The following is a 20,239-nucleotide window of genomic DNA, read 5'->3' as shown; positions in this document are numbered from 1 at the left end:
TGTAGCTACTGCTGGATGGCGTTGGGACAACGCCTCAGTGAACTATTTAGTTTACTGCGACATTTCGTAGTGACTAGTTACCTAGCCAACGGAACGGAGGTATTATGCACTGGACTATTGTTGATGGATTTGTTGATGTCGGGAGCTATCCGTAGCTAGCCGGCTGGATAACGTTACACAATGCCTCAAAGTCATGTATTAAACTAAGTGAATAGTTGACTGGGTCATTTTGTAACGGTAGCTAACGTTATCTCACGAAGGTCCCACACTGACTAGACTAACATCACGGTGAGGCAATAGCCTCTGTTTACATGCAACAGGTGGGGAGGGGGTAGCAGCAGCAGCAGCAGTGCGCGGTGCGCGCTTCATGTGTGCTGAGACAGCGAGTGAGAACTCCGCTAAAGAATTGGATCATGATTTTCGGTTTTCACATGACTATTTGATTGCCCGTCACACGGCGCTCAGACGTCTCAGTGGGAGGCGCCAAACGTAAAAACTGAGCGCAAATGGCGGGTGGCGCTCTCTAGTTTCGGTCCCTGACTGTGACCCCCTGTATTTTGATATGCATTGTATCGCCAGTATTCTGTGTTCTTACTGATACAGAAACTATGTCCGTATCTTGATTGTGACCCGTGTGTGTCGTGTCCTGTCCTCAGTGTTCACAGCGGAGCAGTACCAGCAGCACCAAGAGCAGCTGGCTCTCATGCAGAAACAGCAGCTGGAGCAGATCCAACAGCAGCAACAGGCCAACGACACAGCTTCCACGCCCAACACACGGGTAAGGACTGAGGGAGGGAGGGAGGGAGGGAGGGAGGGAGAAGGGCTCACAATGCTGTCGTCAGCATCTGCTTTATAATCCGACAAGCGGTCCTCAGAGTTGTGATGTGACTGGGCAGCAGGCTAGATGTGACTGGACAGAAAACGGGCGAAGAGTATTGCTCGTCTGTTGGTTTGTTTTGGAAATATAATCCTCCTCGCGGACCAGGTGTGGTTGTCTCTATGCCTCTCTTTCCAAAACATGCAGTCATCATCATGCCAGGAACGCTGGCTAATGAAAGCCGTGTTTAACTAACTCGGTCTCCCAATATGTCCATCTCAAAGTGGATCAGGCTCAGGAAGCAACACGTCTGTAGGCGATTGACACAAACAATATCCCTCAAAACTGAATGAATCCTCAGTTGGCACCAACACCACTGTGCGCTGTAGTTTTACACCTTTGAACAGTGAATTTGGCGCTACAGTGCGATGTTAAGTTGTCTTTGTTTCTCTCTCCTGCACGTCCCCCAGGCTCTGGTGGCGAAGACACTGGACCAGGCCAGCGCCCAGTTTGCTGCCTCTGCCCTGGTCACCACAGATCAGCTGCTGGCCTTCAAGTCCAAGGAGGAGCTGGCTCTGGGAAGTGGGGTCAACGGGGTCGTTCCGGGCACAGGTGAGTTAGTTGACTAGCTGCTTTCACTTTGTTTTTACTAACTAAATTAACCAGGGCCACTTCCTGGTCGCTTGTGCCTAAGAATTAAAGATAAAAGACTGAACATAGAGATTAAAATACCTTTCCCAAATTGATACAATAACACATTAACGATGCTGTGAGTGGGATTTATTTTGTTAAATTAAGTGTTAACCCCTTATGCCCAATCGGCCCGGTACCGGGTTGAGAATTATTTCACGTCATAAAAAGATCAATACAGTCCGTATTAATTAAATGTTGCGTTTCTTTTTCAAATGTAGCCAATAGTAAAGACCCTAACCCTATCAAAACAGCAGTCAATTTGTGTATTTTCAGCACTACGTTTGTTTACCAATGATTTTAAGTGTTATTAGCTAAATATGAGCATGTAAAAAATCTCTGCCCATTGCATCGAAACCGGGTGATTTAGACGCAAGGAAATTACAGTTATGAAATCATTGTAGTCCTAAGAAAGAAGAGACCCAGGGGAGCTCCAGTAGCTCACCACGTACCGCGAGTGCTATTTCAGCGCCGTGGACAACCGCGCTCGCGCGGATCTGGGGCTGAGCGCGTTCGAATCCCGGACGGCAGCCGTGCCTTTCCCAGAGTGTCTTTCCCCCCCATCTGAACCCTTTCAGCCTGCTCTGTCGGTCGAACTTGACCAAGTATGAATGCGAAGAAAAAGCGATAAACGCTAAAAGAACTGGTCAAAGTTTAAAAAAAATAAAAATAAAAAGAAGAGACCCAGGGCTTAACATATATTGTTTCTTTACCTTTCTGTGAACGTCTAGGGGGAAAAACGCATTGCAATCTGGTGAAAATGGCGGAGCTATGGACATTATACAAAAGTAACTGTACTTATAGTAGATTTCATTCACCTTTGCTGCCATTTAACAGGTGCCTGGTTGTATTAAATCCAGATTTAACTCTGCCATTCAGGGCTCTACAGTGCGACCATATTGCTCGCATTTGCCCCTAGAAATATGTGTGTGCGAACCGGAATTACAGCCTCAGTCGTGCTTTTTTCTCTCCGCTGATAATCGTTAAAAAACGACAAGTCCCACATTCCACTCAAGCCAACGGTCCAATCACAGTAGAGTGACGTGACTGGTTTCAAGGGAAATAAAGGAAATTACCAATCGGAAGCTCTCATTTGCTTTTTTACTTCCTGAAAGTCCGCCATTGCAATATGCGAGAGTTTTCCGAGACAGTAACATTAAATTAATGTAACTTATTCTAGTCTTACCAATAGCAATAGATTTTTAGAACACCTAGATTTATTGATAGCAATAGTAATATAACGTTAATGCAACAAAACGAATGCCTTGCTTTGTTAATCATAACGTTGATGCAGTAGCGTATGTCGTTGTGTTGGCTGTAATGGACATGAGAATAACATAACACTGTGTATAGGCCTGCCACGATAACACATTTTGCTGGGCGATTAATTGCCCCCGAAAATATCGCGATAAGCGATGTTATTGCGACCGGTTAGAGAATTTTTTTTGAGACATTTATTTCCCAAAACTTTTATTTTGAAGCCCACCGCTCCGTCTTTTCCGGTGTTTTAGACTTTTATTTTGAAGCCCACCGACCGGACCGGAAGTATTGTTGTGATTATCCTAAGCAGAAACTATGAGCCGACAACTTGTCTCGTCCGGTTCTGTTTTTGAGCTAATGATAAAACCAATTGTTGGTGAACAACTAACTTTAGGTTAGTTTTAACGTTAGCTACTAACGTTAGATGCAGCTACTACAGGCAATCAACGATGAGGAGGAAGCGTCAAAGCAGTATATAATAGAATAGCTGTGGTGCGTAAGCACTGCAGCACGACTCGAAACTACCGGAGTGTTATAATAAATTAATTCATGTTTAACTTGTCCCCGTGTCCAGTCCTTTGACTAGCCCCACCCGTTCATTGTAAACAATGATGCATGTAATTGTTTTAACGTTATTCTGTGTTGTACTTGTAGCTATGCTATACGTTGTATTTCGTTTGTTAGCTATTTAGCTAATGTTGTTAGCATGGAATGAGAATCAAAGCTCTATCTTTCATCTTTATTTAGCAGTCCAGTTTCTCCGGGCAGTAGCGAGTAACTACTTGGGTCCAGGGGAGGAAACTAACTTTTTGGCTTACCAGCCAACTGGCGAGTATCTGATTTTTTTTACCAGACAAACTGATTTTTTACCAGCCAAAAAAAATCGCTAATTGTGATAATTACTTCTTTGTATGTCTTCGTCTAAATTGATTTTCAATCATAGTAAAAATCACACCGTGTCTCTACTCTTTAAAATATTTATTAGCATAAAACATTAATAACAGTCTCTACTCTTCACAATATTAGCATACAACATGTATTAATCACACTGTCTCTACTCTTCAAAATATTAGGATATCACATATTAACATGAAAGAGGGAACTATTCTGGACTGGGTTGGGCTGAACTAGGCAGTGAAAGATGCTGGGTTGGGCTGGTCTAGGTTGGACTGAGTTGGGCAGTGAAAGAACCAAGCATTTCACTGTAATGTAATAGCTAAATAAAACAACTTGACTTGTTACATTTGCACTCTGGTTGGATACCAAACGTATTCTGGTTGTACTGTACTTGTGCTGTATGATGACAATACATTGGAACCGAATCTCATGACAAGTTGACAACGCTAGGGGTTCAGCAGGTGTATTCTGAATGCCAAGTATGACAACATCACCGTTGTGAAGGGCATATGGGCGAGTGGTGATATGGGGTGAAACCCGGTAATAATAAAATGTCACTCGGCTGCATTTAAGCAAAGCCGCTCAGTATAGTCCACTATGTTGAATGCGCGTTATGGTAGCTTGATGCTAGGTAGCTAGCCGGCTAATGCTGGTTAGCCTCACGTCCACTTGTCATTCTCATCCGACTCGAAGGAGAACGTCGTGTGCTGTTGTTCGTCCCCATGTCAGACCGCACTGATATCCGAAAGCGACGACTCTACATGCAATTATTTTCATCCACAATGTGTTTTTGTCTAAGTGTGTCTACGTTGTCAAGCCGGTGACAGGAGTTTGTAGGTCTGCGCGCAGTGGTCTGTCCACTTCCCCTAGATGCGCGACATCTTCTAGAAAACGAGTGTTCATTGGAGGAGCTTAGAGCGCATCTGTACAACGATGATGTTCATTGGTTATGGTCGGATTATTATGAGGCACAAATGGGAAGAATCAAGGGGGAGTCAGATTTCGGCTTGTGCCAGTGAGCGAATCAGAAGATTGCAGAATGATTTTTTTGTTTTGTTTTGTAATTACTAGTACTCGCCAGACTGGCGAGTGCTCTTCATGAATCACTCGCCAAACGTAAAAAATACTCGCATTTGGCGAGTAAAGTGGCCTAATTTCCTCCCCTGCTTGGGTCTAAAAATAGCTAACGTTACACTACAAATAATGCTACTTGGTTAAAAGGAGCAACACTATTGAGAAATGTAGTTAAGCTATGTGACGTTGCCCCACGGAGCTCCCGTGCTGTACTCTAGTAACGTCAGCGGCCCGCCTCCCAACACGGACAGTGACTGACAAGGGGCACTGGTTCCGCCTCATTAAAACAAACGCGCAAATAGCAATTAATCGCGCCCGTCAAAATCATTGCATTCATTTTAATTATCGCAGCAATTAATCGATTTATTGCTTATCGCGGCAGGCCTAACTGTGTACATATTAAAATTGCGATAATCGATTCTAACATTTTCAAATAGATGCAGTTGAATTTTCCCCTTAGGATCGATGCATTGCAATGCATTGTTACACCCCTACACCAAAGTCACTGGCCCACTGTGCGTCTGTATGTGTGTGTGCTAACTTGGCTAGCGTTATCAACAGCAGAGGTGGGTGCAAGCGGTGTGACGTAATTGGCAGAATCGACTGTCAATCAATGGTCTACCTGACACGCAAACTCATAAACTGTTTCTGTACTGGAGGTGTACAGTATTTCAATAGGCAACCCTTAAAGGATTATTTTTCTAGAAGAGCAACACTAGCCAAAACATAGGCATTGTATGCATAAAAGGGGCTAAAGTTAAGTGACTGTTACTTTTGTAGCAGTAGTTTGATAGGGACAGCACATGTTAATGAACATCAAGTACAAAATACAAAATGTTAACATGCAGGGTTGTAGCAAGAGCTAATTTACACCAGGAGACAGCTAAACTCTTTCAATAAATAAATAGCCTGCTTAGGGTAAAAGCATTGTGACAATCAATGATAAAAACAAGAAACAAGTTACATAAACTAAATCAGATTAAAAATGATCACAGTTCTGGTTTGCCTTAACACATTCCCTGCCATGATGACTTATATCCATCAATATAGCCAGTCTGCCACCCAGCGTTTCCGTTAGCCGGTAATTACCGGTATTTGACTGGCAAAATCTGTTGAAGTCCGACAAATTTAATCTCTCCGGTCATAGTGTCCGGTGAAAATAGTTCCCTCTGGGCACAGTTTGATTATTTGAATTGTATTTGGATGGGCTGGAGTTGGGTGGCCTATGCGATGAACGAAACAATCATTGCGTTTGTTGTCGTTGCATCGCCAAGCAGCCGGTCTGGTAATGACGACGCTGTGTCAGTGAGAGCTTGCTGCTGGATTTGCGGAAGGCATGCAGCTGCAGACCCACAGAACCCACCAGCTTTGCTGGCACAGTGCGGTCCCCAGACCTGGAAAGCTGCTCTGCGGGTCTGCAGCTGGATGCTTCTTGCAAACTAACTGCGGCCGGCTCGCGCTGATATTGTTGGACCGGCTGCTTGGTGGAGCAACGATGAAACGAATGTAATGAATCGTTCGTCGCATGGGCTATTTAATTTTGGCCTGTTTTGGTACGGTTCGGGTGGTCAAGTTGTGCTTGGAGGGAGTTGTTTTCACCGGACATTATGACCAGCACCAAGTCGTTGGGAGGTGGAGATATACATCACGCAAACCCACGATAATGTTGCCGTCTCTCTGCCAAATTTCTCAGTTCTTCGCTTGATATAATTAATACAAATGTCCAATATAACGGAATTTGTTAGCTCATAAAAATGTGATTATAACAGACTGCTGTTTAGTGTCGGACCGACTGCCCACATACACGGTCTATTTTATTTCAAGTCAGCAGCAGCACGGAGTATCGAGGGACTTATTTTATTTGGAATATATTAATGACTGTATACGCAAAAGTAGTCTAGTTTTAAGTAATAATATTATAAATCTACATGACATTCTTTATATAGCCTGCCTATCAATTGTTTTAAAGCTCAATAAACTATGACCGGAATTAATCTCATTTGTCCGGTAGATTGAAATCTTGCAGGTCACGGAGACCGGCAACAATTTTTTCTAACGGAAACCCTGCTGCCACCACTCTAAGCCTATGGAGATGTTCACCTTCTTTGCAGGGCTATAACTTTTTAAATTGTATTGCTAAATTGACATTACTATGGCCCATTCAACATCGATTATCTATCGTTCAGGATGTAGGAACGTTATACTTTTTCATTCATACAAAAATACCTTCTAGAATATAAGAGTTTTTATCGTTTTCTGCAGTAATTCCTAGAACGTGAGCTATAGGCCTAAACGCATATATAGATTATCGATTGCCGTCTATTCCCTAGACACGCTATATTAAAAAATTCAACTGTACATTATCGTATACGTTATGCGTCATCATGCGCGGATGGAAAGGGGGGGGGGGGGGGGGGGCGTTTATAATTCCGTGATCGTCAGTAAATGCTTTATGTAGTATGGGTGATATATTGATCAGATCGGTTTGTGGTGAAATGAATAGACAATTGGGCTGAAAATGACGTCAGCGTCCTCTTACCGTTCGCCGACGAGACTGGAGGAAAAAGATCCCACTTATTTGACGTCGATCTCCTAGATCCATTTACATTTAGTCATTTAGCTGACGCTTTTATCCAAAGCGACTTACAAGTTCTGTACGACAAGCCATCAGGAAGGGCACAACTCTATCAGCTGAGCAACAATGTTCATCAAAGTGTTGAGTGCTACAGTGTAGGTTAGTTTATTAGGACAAGTGCATGACAGTACGGTTAGTTAGGGTTAGATTTTTTTTTTTTTTAATTCAGATAATGGTTGAAGAAGTGCGTCTTTAGTCGACGGCGAAAGATTGGATGTGATTCGGCTGTCCTAACTGGGGTGGGTAGTTCATTCCACCATTGTGGGGCAAGGACTGAGAATAGGCGACTTCTCTTTGATGACCCTCCCGGAGCTTGGATAGGAGTAGGTCTGAGGCGGCCAGAAGATGCAGAGCGTAGGGGTCTTGAGGGTGTGTAGTTAGAGACCATTGACCGGAGGTAGGCGGGAGCGGTTCCCTTTGCCGCACGGTATGCTAGGTCGAGGGCCTTGAAGCGGATTCGTGCAGCAATGGGGAGCCAGTGCAGGTCCCTAAGAAGTGGGGTGACATGGGCCGACTTCGGTAGGTTTGAGATCAGGCGGGCCGCTGCGTTCTGAATGAGTTGAAGAGGCTTAGTGGCAGTGGCCGGGAGGCCAGCGAGCAGTGCATTGCAGTAGTCGAGGCGGGAGATGACTGTTGATTGGACGAGGAGTTGGGTGGCTTCTTTTGTCAGGAAGGGGCGGATCCTTCTGACGTTGCTCAGGAGGAATCGGCAGGTTCTGGTCGTCGCTGCGATGTGAGCAGAGAAGTTCAACTGGTCGTCGAGGACAACACCAAGGTTCTTGGCGGTCGGGGACGCAGTCACAGCTGCATTCTCGACTGTGATTGAAAGGTCGGTTAGGGGGGAGGATTTGGCCGGCAGGTGGAGCAATTCTGTTTTGCTTAGGTTCAGTTTGAGGTGGTTGGACGTCATCCAGGCTGAGATGTCGGACAGACAGGCCGAGATCCGCTCAGAGACGTGGATATCTGAGGGAGGGAAGGAGAGGAAGAGTTGAGTATCGTCGGCATAACAATGGTAGGAGAAGCCATGAGACGTGATAATGTTACCCAGTGATTTAGTGTAGAGGGAGAAGAGAAGGGGTCCTAAAACCGAGCCCTGGGGGACACCCGTCCGCAGGGGGCGGGTGGCCGACAGGGTCCCTCTCCATGACACTTGGTAGGAGCGGTCATTGAGGTATGATGACAGCCATGTCAGCGCAGAGCCAGCCACTCCCATTCCTGCGAGGGCCGCAAGGAGGATCTGGTGGTTGACTGTGTCGAAGGCTGCAGATAGATCTAGGAGAATCAGGACAGAGGAGAGGCCTTTCGCTTTTGCTAAGTGAAGTGCCTCTGTGACCGCAATGAGGGCTGTCTCTGTGGAGTGACCAGTCCTGAAGCCTGACTGATTAGGGCATTTCCGGTTTGTATGGCACAATAAACGCCCAAATCATATCGATTATTGAGTTATGGCAGCGATCCATATGCACGCCAGTGTATGTCTGGAGCGTCGCAACAATATGTGACTGCCGGACGGATTTCCCAGATGCACCGAGATCACTTCCGGTTGTAACTCGCCCGATCATCCACCAGGCGGCGGTATTGAGGCGTTGCAATATTGTGCAGAGTCCCACTGTATCACCAGAGGCTGGGTGGGTGAATTATGAATGCCATGGCGAAAAAATGAAATATTATCTCAATATCGCTGTACAGCGTGGTTTGGCAGAATAACGCTGTACAACGTGAACGGCGGTGGATGTGTTAAGATGCAGTTTAAGATGAGTCTTGAACATGGAGTATGTGGGGCACTCTCTAATCACAACTGGTAGGCTATTCCAGTAGTTACCACCAGGGGAGGAAATTAGGCCACTTTACTCGCCAATTGCGAGTATTTTTTACGTTTGGCGAGTAATTCATGAAGAGCACTCGCCAGTCTGGCGAGTACTAGTAATTACAAAACAAAACAAAAAAATCATTCTGCAATCTGCTGATTCGCTCACTGACACAAACCGAACTCTGACTCCCCCCTTGATTCCTCCCATTTGCGCCACATAATAATCAGACCATAACCAATGAACATCATCGTTGTACAGATGCGCTCTAAGCTCCTCCAATGAACACTCGTTTTCTAGAAGATGACGCCCATCTAGGGGAAGTGGACATACCACTGCGCGCAGACCTACTAACTCCTGCCACCGGCAGCCGGCTTGACAACGTAGACAAACTTACAAAAACACATGAGTGGATGAAAATAATTGCATGTAGAGTCGTCGCTTTCGGATATCGGTGCGGTCTGACATGGGGGCGAACAACAGCACGCGACGCGTCTCCTTCGAGTCGGATGAGAATGACAGTCAACCAGCATTAGCCGGCTAGCTACCTAGCATGTAACAAGCTACCATAACGCGCATTCAACATAGTGGACGACTATACTGAGCGGCTTTGCTTAAATGCAGCCGAGTGACATTTTATTATTACCGGGTTTCCCAGCATATCACCACTCGCCCATATGCCCTTCACAACGGTGATGTTGTCATATTTGGCATTCAGAACACACCTGCTGAACCCCTAGCGTTGTCGATTCGGTTCCAATGTATTGTCATCTTACAGCACAAGTACAGTACAACCAGAATACATTTGGCATACAACCAGAGTGCAAATGTAACAAGTCAAGTTCAAGTTGTTTTATTTAGCTATTACATTACAGTGAAATGCTTGGTTCTTTCACTGCCCAACCCAGTATTGATTGATTGATTGAAAACTTTATTAACAGATTGCAGAATGGGTACAATACAGTACAGCTCAATACACACAATTGTTAAGGGGATGCAGACCAGAGAAGGACTTTAGTCTTGTTTACATCAGGGTCCCCCATTTCAGTCCTGTTTGCTTAATGCCTTGTCCACTTCCTCCACACTCCAATATGTTATGATGAATTAAAAATGGGGGACCCTGATGTAAACAAGACGAAAGTCTTTCTCTGGTCTGCATCCCCTTAACAATTGTATGTATTGAACTGTACTGTACCCATTCTGCAATCTGTTAAGAAACTTTTCAATCAATCAATCCCTTCAACCCTGCTCCTGTCAAACCTGCTCTTTCCATTCCCTCCATCATGTCCCCCCTTTCTGATGAATATTTCCTGCACTTAAGAGTCAGACACACATTCCTAGTAGTTGAGCTGTGATGAATGAAAACTTTATTTAACAGATTGCAGAATGGGTACAGTACAGTACGGCTCAATACATGCAATTGTTAAGGGGATGCAGACCAGAGAAAGACTTTCGTCTTGTTTACATCAGGGTCCCCCATTTTCAATTCATTTTAAATTCATCATTCAGTATAACCTAGACCAGCCCAACCCAGCATCTTTCACTGCCCAGTTCAGCCCAACCCAGTCCAGAATAGTTCCCTCTTTCATGTTAATATGTGATTTAATGATGTAATATTTTGAAGAGTAGAGACAGTGTGATTAATTTACTATGATTGAAAAATCAATTTAGACGAAGACGTACAAAGAAGTAATTATCACAATTAGCGATTTTTTTTGTCTGGTAAAAAATCTATTTGGCTGGTAAAAAAAATCAGATACCCGCCAGTTGGCTGGTAAGCCAAAAAGTTAGTTTCCTCCCCTGGTTACCACCTTTAACAGAGAACACAGTTTTAGCAAAGGTAGTATACGGAAAAGGCACCTTACAGTAGGGCTGGGCGATATAACGATAAATATCGCGATATATTTTAATCGATATCGGGAAAAAAAAAATATATATATATTTTTTTTTGTGACCTGCAACAGGGCAGTTTTAAAACCAGAGACCGTGGACAGACTTGTCTTTCTTGCCTGCAACTTAAAGTAATGGCTTTGCTTGTCCAAATGACAATACTGACCAAATTGAGATTTCTTTTTCTCTTGTCCATTTATTTTGTTTGCTTTCTAATTTAAAATACAGTTTGAAACAGTCTGTACACAGTAGGCTATGTGTGCTAGCAGAGCTAGACTCCAGTCACGAGTCACGGTGCACATGTGCGGTGGTTTGTCCACCAAAAAAGCGCCAAAAGATAGAAAAGAAACTAGCAGAGCCAGAACTGTTCAACTCCCCTGGAGCCACAGCCAGCAGAGAAGCTGGTTTACTTTCGCTTTTAAACCAGCTGCAGCCTGAGAACTGGAGTGTGAGGGGATGTAACACTAAAGATGGCGGCAACGACAAAGAATTGCTGCAAAATAAACATCTGTTGTTTAAAAAAATATATATATTCGACTTCCGGAGAGTCAGCATTGCCTTGGCTCGGGCTGATCGCTATACTAACTCGTTTGGCTGAGTTAGGGGGAGGGGAGCCGTGGGTGGGTCCTGGGCGTTGTGGACAGCGACCCCTACAGTTCGGTCGGCGCGCCTGCTCAGCGAAGGTAGGATCTGGTGAGAGGTAGTGCGGCCTCCCACACGTTACACTCTCCCAGTGAGAATCTGCACGGCCAGGCTGGCTGCACATGCGTCGGAGGAAAGCATGTGACAGTCTCCGGCCTCTCGGACCAACAGTAGGGGAAAGTGCGCAAACAACCAGGAAGGGCGTTGGGAATTGGCATAACGACTAACAGTGGGATGGGAGAAAAAATCGGAAAAGGAGGAGGTGGAAAAAGATCATCAAAAAAATAATAAAAAATTAAATTATATAAAATAATAATAATAATTTACTTATAACAATTTTGATAATTATCGAGTGATATGATAACATTATCTTATCGTGATATGATTTTTTTTGCCATATCGCCCAGCCCTACCTTACAGTCCCCTCTACTGATGGCCCTGGTGGTAATGCCAGTGTCTCCTTTTTGTTCAATGTCACTGCCTTTTTTTATTAGGCCTAGTTGTTGGCTACAACTTTGCCACAGTAGGCATTAATCACTTAATAGTTCAAATGTCTGTGTCCCATTCTCGTTTGCACACGCAGATACGCACACAGTGGGCCAGTGACTTTGGTGGTATGTGCTATTGCACAGATGTGTGTCCCGTTCCCGTTTGCACATGCACGCACAGTACAAATATACATTTATTTTTGAAAAAATAAATAAACTCTGTTACCGTACTTGAAATATTTTCACTGTGCTCCTAAATTTCTTTGTGTGCTCCTATTTTATTTTATTTAGGAGCACATGTGCTCATTGGGAAACATTTTAGCGTAGAGCCCTGCCATTGGAAAAGGGAGATCTCCAATCAGTAGAACAAAAAGATTCCACTTACAGCTTCTCTTCTTGAACGTGCAACTGTCCGGCATTGGTCTCATTGTAACTAGAGTCTGCTTTGATCCGTTTCCCAGGCGTCTTCAAGGGCTTGCACTTCTCCAGCGCCACCTCGGCCCCTCGCCACGCCAACCAGTCTGCGCCCGCCGCGGCCCCCCTGTTCCTCCAGCCCTCCTCCAACTCAACCACTCCTTCGCCCGCCTCCACCAACGCCCCCAGCGCCCACGCTGCAGCACTGGGGCTCTTGGGCTGCAGTGCTGCCAACTCCGCCCCCACCACCACTCAGGTCCTGATCGGGAACAACATCCGTCTGAGCGTGCCGTCGGCCGCCAGCCTGGCTGGACGCCACATCCCCCGGACCCTAGGCGCCGTGCCGCCCTCTGCCTTAAAGCTGGCTGCCACCACCACCCTTCAAATGCCCAAGGTCTCCGGAGCGTCAGCCATGGACATGGGCCCGAGGTGAGCCTGCGCACTGCCTCTTGATTCACTGCAATTGGGAGGTCTCAGGTAGTTGTTTATATACACCTGTCACTTGACTGATGCCAGTGACAAGGACCCAGCAAGCTAACTTTTCTAACAATAACTTTGCCTATTACTAACGGTGAATATGATCTCTCTTGACAAAGGCTGGCTTGCTAGCCAATCATCTCTGTCCCCAAATCAATAACTTGTCTCACATGATGTGTGGTAGCTATATCACTAGTCAGTCGTAGCCTCAAGTATAGTCATTGTTGCAAGTTGAATTGCAAGGAAACGGGATGTGCCGTGACGGATGAAGGGATTTTGCAAATCCAGGAATAAAAACAATCGGCCCCAAAAGAATAATACTGTGTGCGTAATCGCAGACTAACTACGCATTGTGCAAAACAATGAATGACGCTTTGACGCCAGAGCGCACTCCGCGGAATGTAGCAAGGTGTAGCGCATCCTACCTGGTCAGCAGAGACACTATACCAGAGGTAGTCTTAACACTTTGATCACCGGGGTTAAATTCATAATTTACCATCCCTCGCCAGCCCTATTTAACATGGAGAAGTTCCCCTTCTTTGCAGGGCTATAACTTTTTAAATTTTATTGCTAAATTGACATTATTATGGCCCATTCAACGTCCTATATCTATTGTTCAGGGTGTAGCAACGTTATACTTTTTCATTCACATATTCATACTAAAATACGGTCTAAAGTATAAGTATGTTTTTATCGTTTTCTGCAGCTTTCTCCAGAACTTGATTTATAGCCCTAAATGCATTATATTGATGATCAAATACAGTTTGGTAGGAATCTGTGTGAGATAAAAAATGTCAACTGTACGTGCTTCTAGGAGTTACTACGTATGATCTGATGTTGACCGGATGGGGGGGGGGGGTTATAATTCCGTGGGCAACGTTATATCATTCATCTAGTGTGGGTGATATGATCATTAGAGCAGTTAGTATCCAAGATGTTAACAAATAACGCTGAAACTCACCGTAGCTTCCTCGTAGCGTTGGGAGATGAGCGTGGAACAGAATTATTTCTATTATGGGATGTTGAAATATCCGATCCATTTCCATGTTGTATAATAGTATATACGTCCAAATCATGTTGTTTATCGAGTTATTGGTAACGGATCACTATCCGTTGTGATCAGTTCGAGTCCTGGGACTATTAGCGAGTGATCGGACCGAATTGAAATGAGCACCAGCTAGGGCTGCACGATTTTGGGAAATAATCTAATTGCGATTATTCTGACAGATATTGCGATTGCGATTTGCGATGCGATTATAACATATTTAAAAACAAATTTACAAGAAGAATGTTGCTGCTTTCTGTAGTCGGGTCCCAACTGCAAAATTACTGTATTACCCTGTATTATACACTTTTACTATCATGTAGACTATTCTGCTTTGTGTTTACATGTGATGTATTGTATACATGCACATTTATTATGTTCTTGTGTGATGTATCGCACATTTTATTGCTGTGTGATGTATTGCAAATGTTATTGCTGTCATCTTGGCCAGGTCTACCTTGCAAAGGAGATCGTGTATCTCAATGGGACTTCCTGGTTAAAAAAAATAAAAATAAAAAAAATTAATTGCAGGCTTGGCGATTTGATAATTGCATCATTCCAAATCGCGATTTCGATAAAAAAAACGATTAATCGTGCAGCCCACCAGCTTCCACTTCCTGTTTCTTCCCTGGGCGATCCGCCGATCGGCCACCAGATGGCGCTCTTTAACCGTTAGAGAGTTGAGAGGGGCTCACCAGTACATCTCATGTCTCCGGGGGAGAAATATGATTTCGATCACAGATTTTTGAAATATTGATATCAAATACGCTGTCCAGCGTCTTCGGCAGAATAAGCATGGCGGGGAAAGACGCTGAACAGCGTCTTCGGCGATTAAAGTGTTAATATACTGTTGTCAACTGTGTACATGTGATGCTGAGACAGTGGAACAACAAGCTCATTAATTTTGAACCGTGATGAGGCTCTAGCCATGCAGTATATAGACTAATGTATCAACACCCCCCTCCTAACAGTACATTGCCTTTGATCACCACCTTGATATGTGCTTAGAATTAACTAGCTTTCTCCCTTTCACCTGTGCTATAATATTAATAATGATGATGATGATCATGTGGCTCTTTCTTTCCCATAGGGATAACCACGACCAAGACAAGCCAGCTCTGAACAGTCTAGCAGACAACACAGTGGCCATGGAGGTGACGTAATGGCGGCAGGTGTTCTACGGTCCACTCTTTAGGTGCTGTGCATCGTAGCATTGGGAATGATGCAAAAAGGGACGGCAGGACTCCACACAAGACGGACAGAATGACCGCGCTCCATGGTAACTGTGGGGACATCTCTCATGCTTTTTAAACTTTTTTTTTTTTTACGGTTATGAGTAAAGAAAAAATATTGACATCTGTAAAATATGAATATGGCAAAATTAGTATCTGTACAGTAACTACATATTTGTAATATCCTCCTTGTATATACGTTACTTGAATACAGAACTGTCCATTGTGATGTTTTGCACTTGGGAGTCCAACTTAAAAAAGAGAGAAAAATCAGTTGTATGAGTTGTATAGAGACGCGTTTTTAATGACATCACTGCATGGTGCGGAGCCTGCTGTTTTATCTATTTATTGTGCTGTGTTTACAGTTTTTCTTCTTTTTTTTTTCTTTTTTCCCCATTTTTCTTTTTCCGGTTTGTTATGTTTTTTATTTGTACACTGTACCTTCATTGGTTCCTGTGCTGTAGTAAATGTTAGGTAGCTACGGACTCCTGGGTATTTTGTATATCGTGAACACAAAAGAGCAGGTTCCATCTATTTTCCGGGGACCCTGTGCTTCTCTGTGGATCATGTGGGATTCAGTGGTGACATACATACAGACTCTTTGAGACCTGGGGAGCCAGGGGAGGTGGTGGTGGTGTTGATGATGGAGGTGTTGGTGGGTGGCTTGGGTTCTTCCCTTTCCATCATCCCAACACAAGTAACAAAACAGGGATGAAGTCTCTTCCCAGAAGCCTCTGCTGCTTCTGATTCAAAGCACTATTTTTGTTGTTGTAGTACTTTTTCTTTTGTTTATGGTTTTTGATAAATATCAATGCTGCTTTTGTATTTTTTTTAAGGGGCAGTTCCTCACTTTCATTCAGTGGGCCCTGTTTTCTTCTTTTTTTATTTATTTTTTTTACCCCACCATCTTTTTGTAAAACAAAAAATGTAGTTATTTTTGTATTTTCTCCTGTTCTTGTGGTAAATTCAATTGTAAGCTTCTTGTATTGAAAGACTTCATTCTTTTGTTACTTGTTCACACATAGGTGACAATTTAAGGGAGGAGATTAGCAGTACCTGCTGTACGTGTATCATCATTCCATTTTTTTAACAAAAAATAAAATTAAAAAGCTATCAAAGGGTGAGTGAGGGAGGGGGGGGGCGCTGCTTTTCCCCCCTCTCTCTCCCCCCTCTTATTTGACAAAAGATTCTCCAGACGGCTGCAAGGCCAAAAACCACAAGTATTGGGTGCCTTCCTTTTGGGAATGATGTCCTCTCTTCTGTGAAGAGTTTAAAAAAAAAAGACACAAAGACTGTGCTACTTAGTAGCGCCTCTGGTCTGTGTCTGAATCTTCTCTTGTCCCCCACCTGGAGGCTGAAAAAGAATTTGAAAAAAGAAAGAAAAGAAGAAAAAAATGTGACGGAACTCTCACGAAAATAATGACAATAAAGCCCAGGGCATTAAATGTGAATTGTTTTTGGCTTCGGTTTCTTTCTTTGTGTGGTTGAATGCTTGTGTGTGATGCAACGTTTTGACACCAAAGTCTATGAAGTATAAGTGCACTTTATATCTAGGCCTGTGCGATATGGAAGATAACAATATCACAATTAGATTCGATTTCTTTATGTATATCATGATATCCGTATGTGAAATCACGGGTGTTGTGTAATCTAGTTGATCTTGAACGCGTTGAACTGTGGTAACGCGACGTGTGACATAAAGTCGAAGCTGCAATTTTCAAAACTACGCTCCCTCAAATATTTCATTTCAGGGGCGGCTAGGTGGTGTAGTGGGCAAGGCACTCGCCACCAACGCAGGAGACGCTGGGTTCGAGCCCAGCTCTCGGCGTTGCTACCAGCTTGGCTGGTCGCTCATACTAACACAATTGGCAGTGTTAGGGGTGGGAAAGCTGGTGGGTGGGTCCTGGTTGTTGTAAACAGTGACTCCTACAGTTCGGTCGGGGCCCCTGCACAGCGAGGGAAGGATCTGGAGGGAGGTAGTGTGACCTTCCACACGTTACACTCTCTCAGTGAGAGTGCGCTGCCAGGCTGGCTGCACATGTGTCGGAGGAAAGCATGTGACAGACATTTGAATCGAATCTCATTTTGAAATCGCTACCTGTTGAGTGGATCACCATGGTGCAATGCGCTCACCTCCGAAGCTGTCTGACTGTCGTGTCCATAGGCAGCGTAGCGATTTCAAAATGAGATTAGATTCAAATGTATTGTAATTATACAACACAATACATACATGCAACAACCAGGAAGGGGGTTGGGAATTGGCATACCGACTAACAGTGGGATGGGAGAAAAATCGGAAAAAAGATAATAAAAAAAATTAAATTAAAAATATTTCATTTCAGAACTTGTGAGAAATTGCAGTGTCAAAACATTTGCTCGTTATGATCAATTCAGATAACAGAATTGTGTATCACGATATCTCATTGAAAGATGATAAATTATATTGATTTATCCCAGCCCTTGTATCTGTGTTTAGGTCATGATGGCGCAATACATAAGGATCTCCAAACTATATAAAAAATAATTTAAAAGCCTCATAAGAGTCACAAGTTCAAGTGGGAGCCGTTTAATTGGTTAGTCGTGTTTACAGCAAGTGTAGGTCACAGTGGGAGTATTTCTGTGGCTGCAGGGGCGGCTGGGCCAGTGGTGGAGTCAATTAGGCGCAACACATCAGACGCTGCTCTCGGGGTGTTCGCCTTCTTACATCAGAATGCTGCAATAACATGTGTGCATACTGCTCCTAGGGACATCCTCACCATGGCAACTCGGCTGTAAAGACGGCGACTGCTCGTCCGAGCTGAAAGTACTCTGCATCTTTTCCCATTAAACCCCTGTGCTCGAACCGAGCCAGTTGCAATGGCAACTCTCCTTGCGTCCCTGGTTTTCAGACAGTGTATTTTTCTGCCGGAGAGGAATGCACACGAGAGGAATGCTCAGAGAGATGGGGGGTGGCGGGGTTTAAAGCGTGACTGAAGTGGACGCATGGAAAATGAGATGCAGCTGTTGGGGGGGGGGGGGGGGGGGTAGAACCACTGGATCAGATGTCCTCGACGGGGCTGTGATTGGTGGGGTTCTCGGCCAAAGCCGTTAACCCCCTCCGCCCGCTCGGCTCAGACAACAGGTGCTGCGTCCCAGAGGCGGTGGCTCAGACGTTGTTGACTGACAGTCTGCTGCTGCTGTGTCTGCCTGTATGACGGCTCTTTCACAGCAATGAAAGAGAAAACATCACACCAGGTTATCATTTTATACAGATCCGCTGTCCCACCATGATCACATCACCGGGAGATCCGCTGTCCCAGCATGATCCCATCACCGCATGGCCACCACAACCCAACCCAACGTGTAGACAGATGATCACTGGCAGTGAGAGCCAGCATATCACCAGGGTTATCAAGTGGGCACCTCCCTTCACTGGTGTTTTCCCAAGTTAGGCCCACGACACCTCGGGAAGGCTCAGCAGTTAGTTCCAACGTCCCAGAACCACTAACTACGCATTGTGCAAAACAATTGATGGCTTTTTGACACCAGAGAGCACTCCGCTGAATGTAGCGAGGTGTAGCGCATCCTACCTGGTCAGCAGAGACACTATACCAGAGGTAGTATACTGTTGTCAAGTCTGTGGTACATGTGATGGTGAGGCAATGGAACAAGCCCATTCATTTTGAACCGTGATGAGGCTCTAGCCATGCAGTATATAGAAAATGAATCCCGTATATCACATTCAAAAACAGAATCGCAAAGTGTTGTGATATTAAATAAGAAACCGGGAAACAATCAAAACAATAAGCAGCACATAAGTCAAATGAAAGCCAAACTTCTTGGGCAAATCGAGTCTTTAAGAATGGAGGGGACCTTTAATTTCACCTCATTCCAATGCGCTGTAGTTGGGTATGATTTGAATTCATTCGTCCCTGCCTCACAATAATTGTATTTAAAAGGACACTGAACTGAATCCACCAAGGCCAGCAATCTTCCCCTGCTGCCTTTCACACAGGCCTTTAGAGTGAAGTCGGTACACACTGCTTTTTCATTCCCCTGGACGCGTGTAGCTTTATGCCAAGCAAGCAGTGCAAAAATTTACCGTAGTGGCATGCAGTAATGCGCCTTTCATTTTCGCGGAAATAGGCTGTCTATTGCCATTCTCTTTGACAAACTCTAACCTTAACCAGCTCCTTAACAGCGCCTAAACTTAACCGTTCTAACCTTAACCAACTCCGAAACAATGCCTAACCTTAACCTTAACCATAGAAATTATATTGCCATTCTCTTTGACAAACTCTAACCTTAACCAGCTCCTTAACAGCGCCTAAACTTAACCGTTCTAACCTTAACCAACTCCGAAACAATGCCTAACCTTAATCGGCGAAAGAATACACGTTAAAAAAAAATCACGTTAAAAAATATTTTCGATGGGATTCGAACTCGCCAGCAAACAAGCCATAGGATCCACAGCCATGTGTCCTAGCCAATTGAGCTATTTGTTGGATACTGAATAAGGGGCGGTGACTTATATATATTGAGCTCCGCTCGTGTCGCATGCGCGGGCACCTCGCGCGAGCACGCCGGCGCACGCACGCACGCGAGCACGCCGCCGCCGGTGCACGCACGGTAGCATTTGTCTGAAAAGAAGGGCGCTTTACCGCACTAGCGTGCGGTGACGAATGCGGAAGCATTTTTGCACTGCTTGCTTGGCATTAACGTACAGGCCCCCTGGACGCCTTGATTTCAGCCAGTCTTTTAAGCACAGCCGTGGTAGAGAGCCCAAAGCAGCATGGATTGCTTCTGCAAACTTTGAGAGATTGTCGAGGAGGAGTCGGGAGTGACTTGACCTGAAGCTGCAGTAGGGGAGGGTTAATTGGTGCAGCATGTCTGG

The 20,239-nt window shown here is 44.6% G+C and overlaps 1 protein-coding gene across 3 annotated transcripts in view; it reads left to right on the top strand.

Annotated features, from left to right (window-relative positions):
* epc1a (enhancer of polycomb homolog 1 a) overlaps positions 1 to 16,796 on the top strand; it is a 109,836-nt gene extending 93,040 nt beyond the window's left edge. For all 3 annotated transcript variants that reach the window (XM_084326659.1, XM_084326658.1, XM_084326660.1), the window contains 4 exons: positions 657 to 778; positions 1,288 to 1,429; positions 12,660 to 13,041; positions 15,225 to 16,796. In XM_084326659.1, the coding sequence (XP_084182785.1) occupies positions 657 to 778; positions 1,288 to 1,429; positions 12,660 to 13,041; positions 15,225 to 15,297 (719 nt within the window). In that variant the 3' untranslated portion in view covers positions 15,298 to 16,796. The remainder of the gene's footprint in view (positions 1 to 656; positions 779 to 1,287; positions 1,430 to 12,659; positions 13,042 to 15,224) is intronic.
* The last annotated feature ends 3,443 nt before the right edge of the window (positions 16,797 to 20,239 follow it).

This window comes from Notolepis coatsorum (assembly GCF_963971535.1).
Source record: "Notolepis coatsorum genome assembly, chromosome: 12".
Classification (NCBI taxonomy): Eukaryota; Metazoa; Chordata; class Actinopteri; order Aulopiformes; family Paralepididae; genus Notolepis; species Notolepis coatsorum.
Note: the sequence above shows the minus strand (reverse complement) of the source record. Positions and strands in the feature narration are given on the sequence as shown.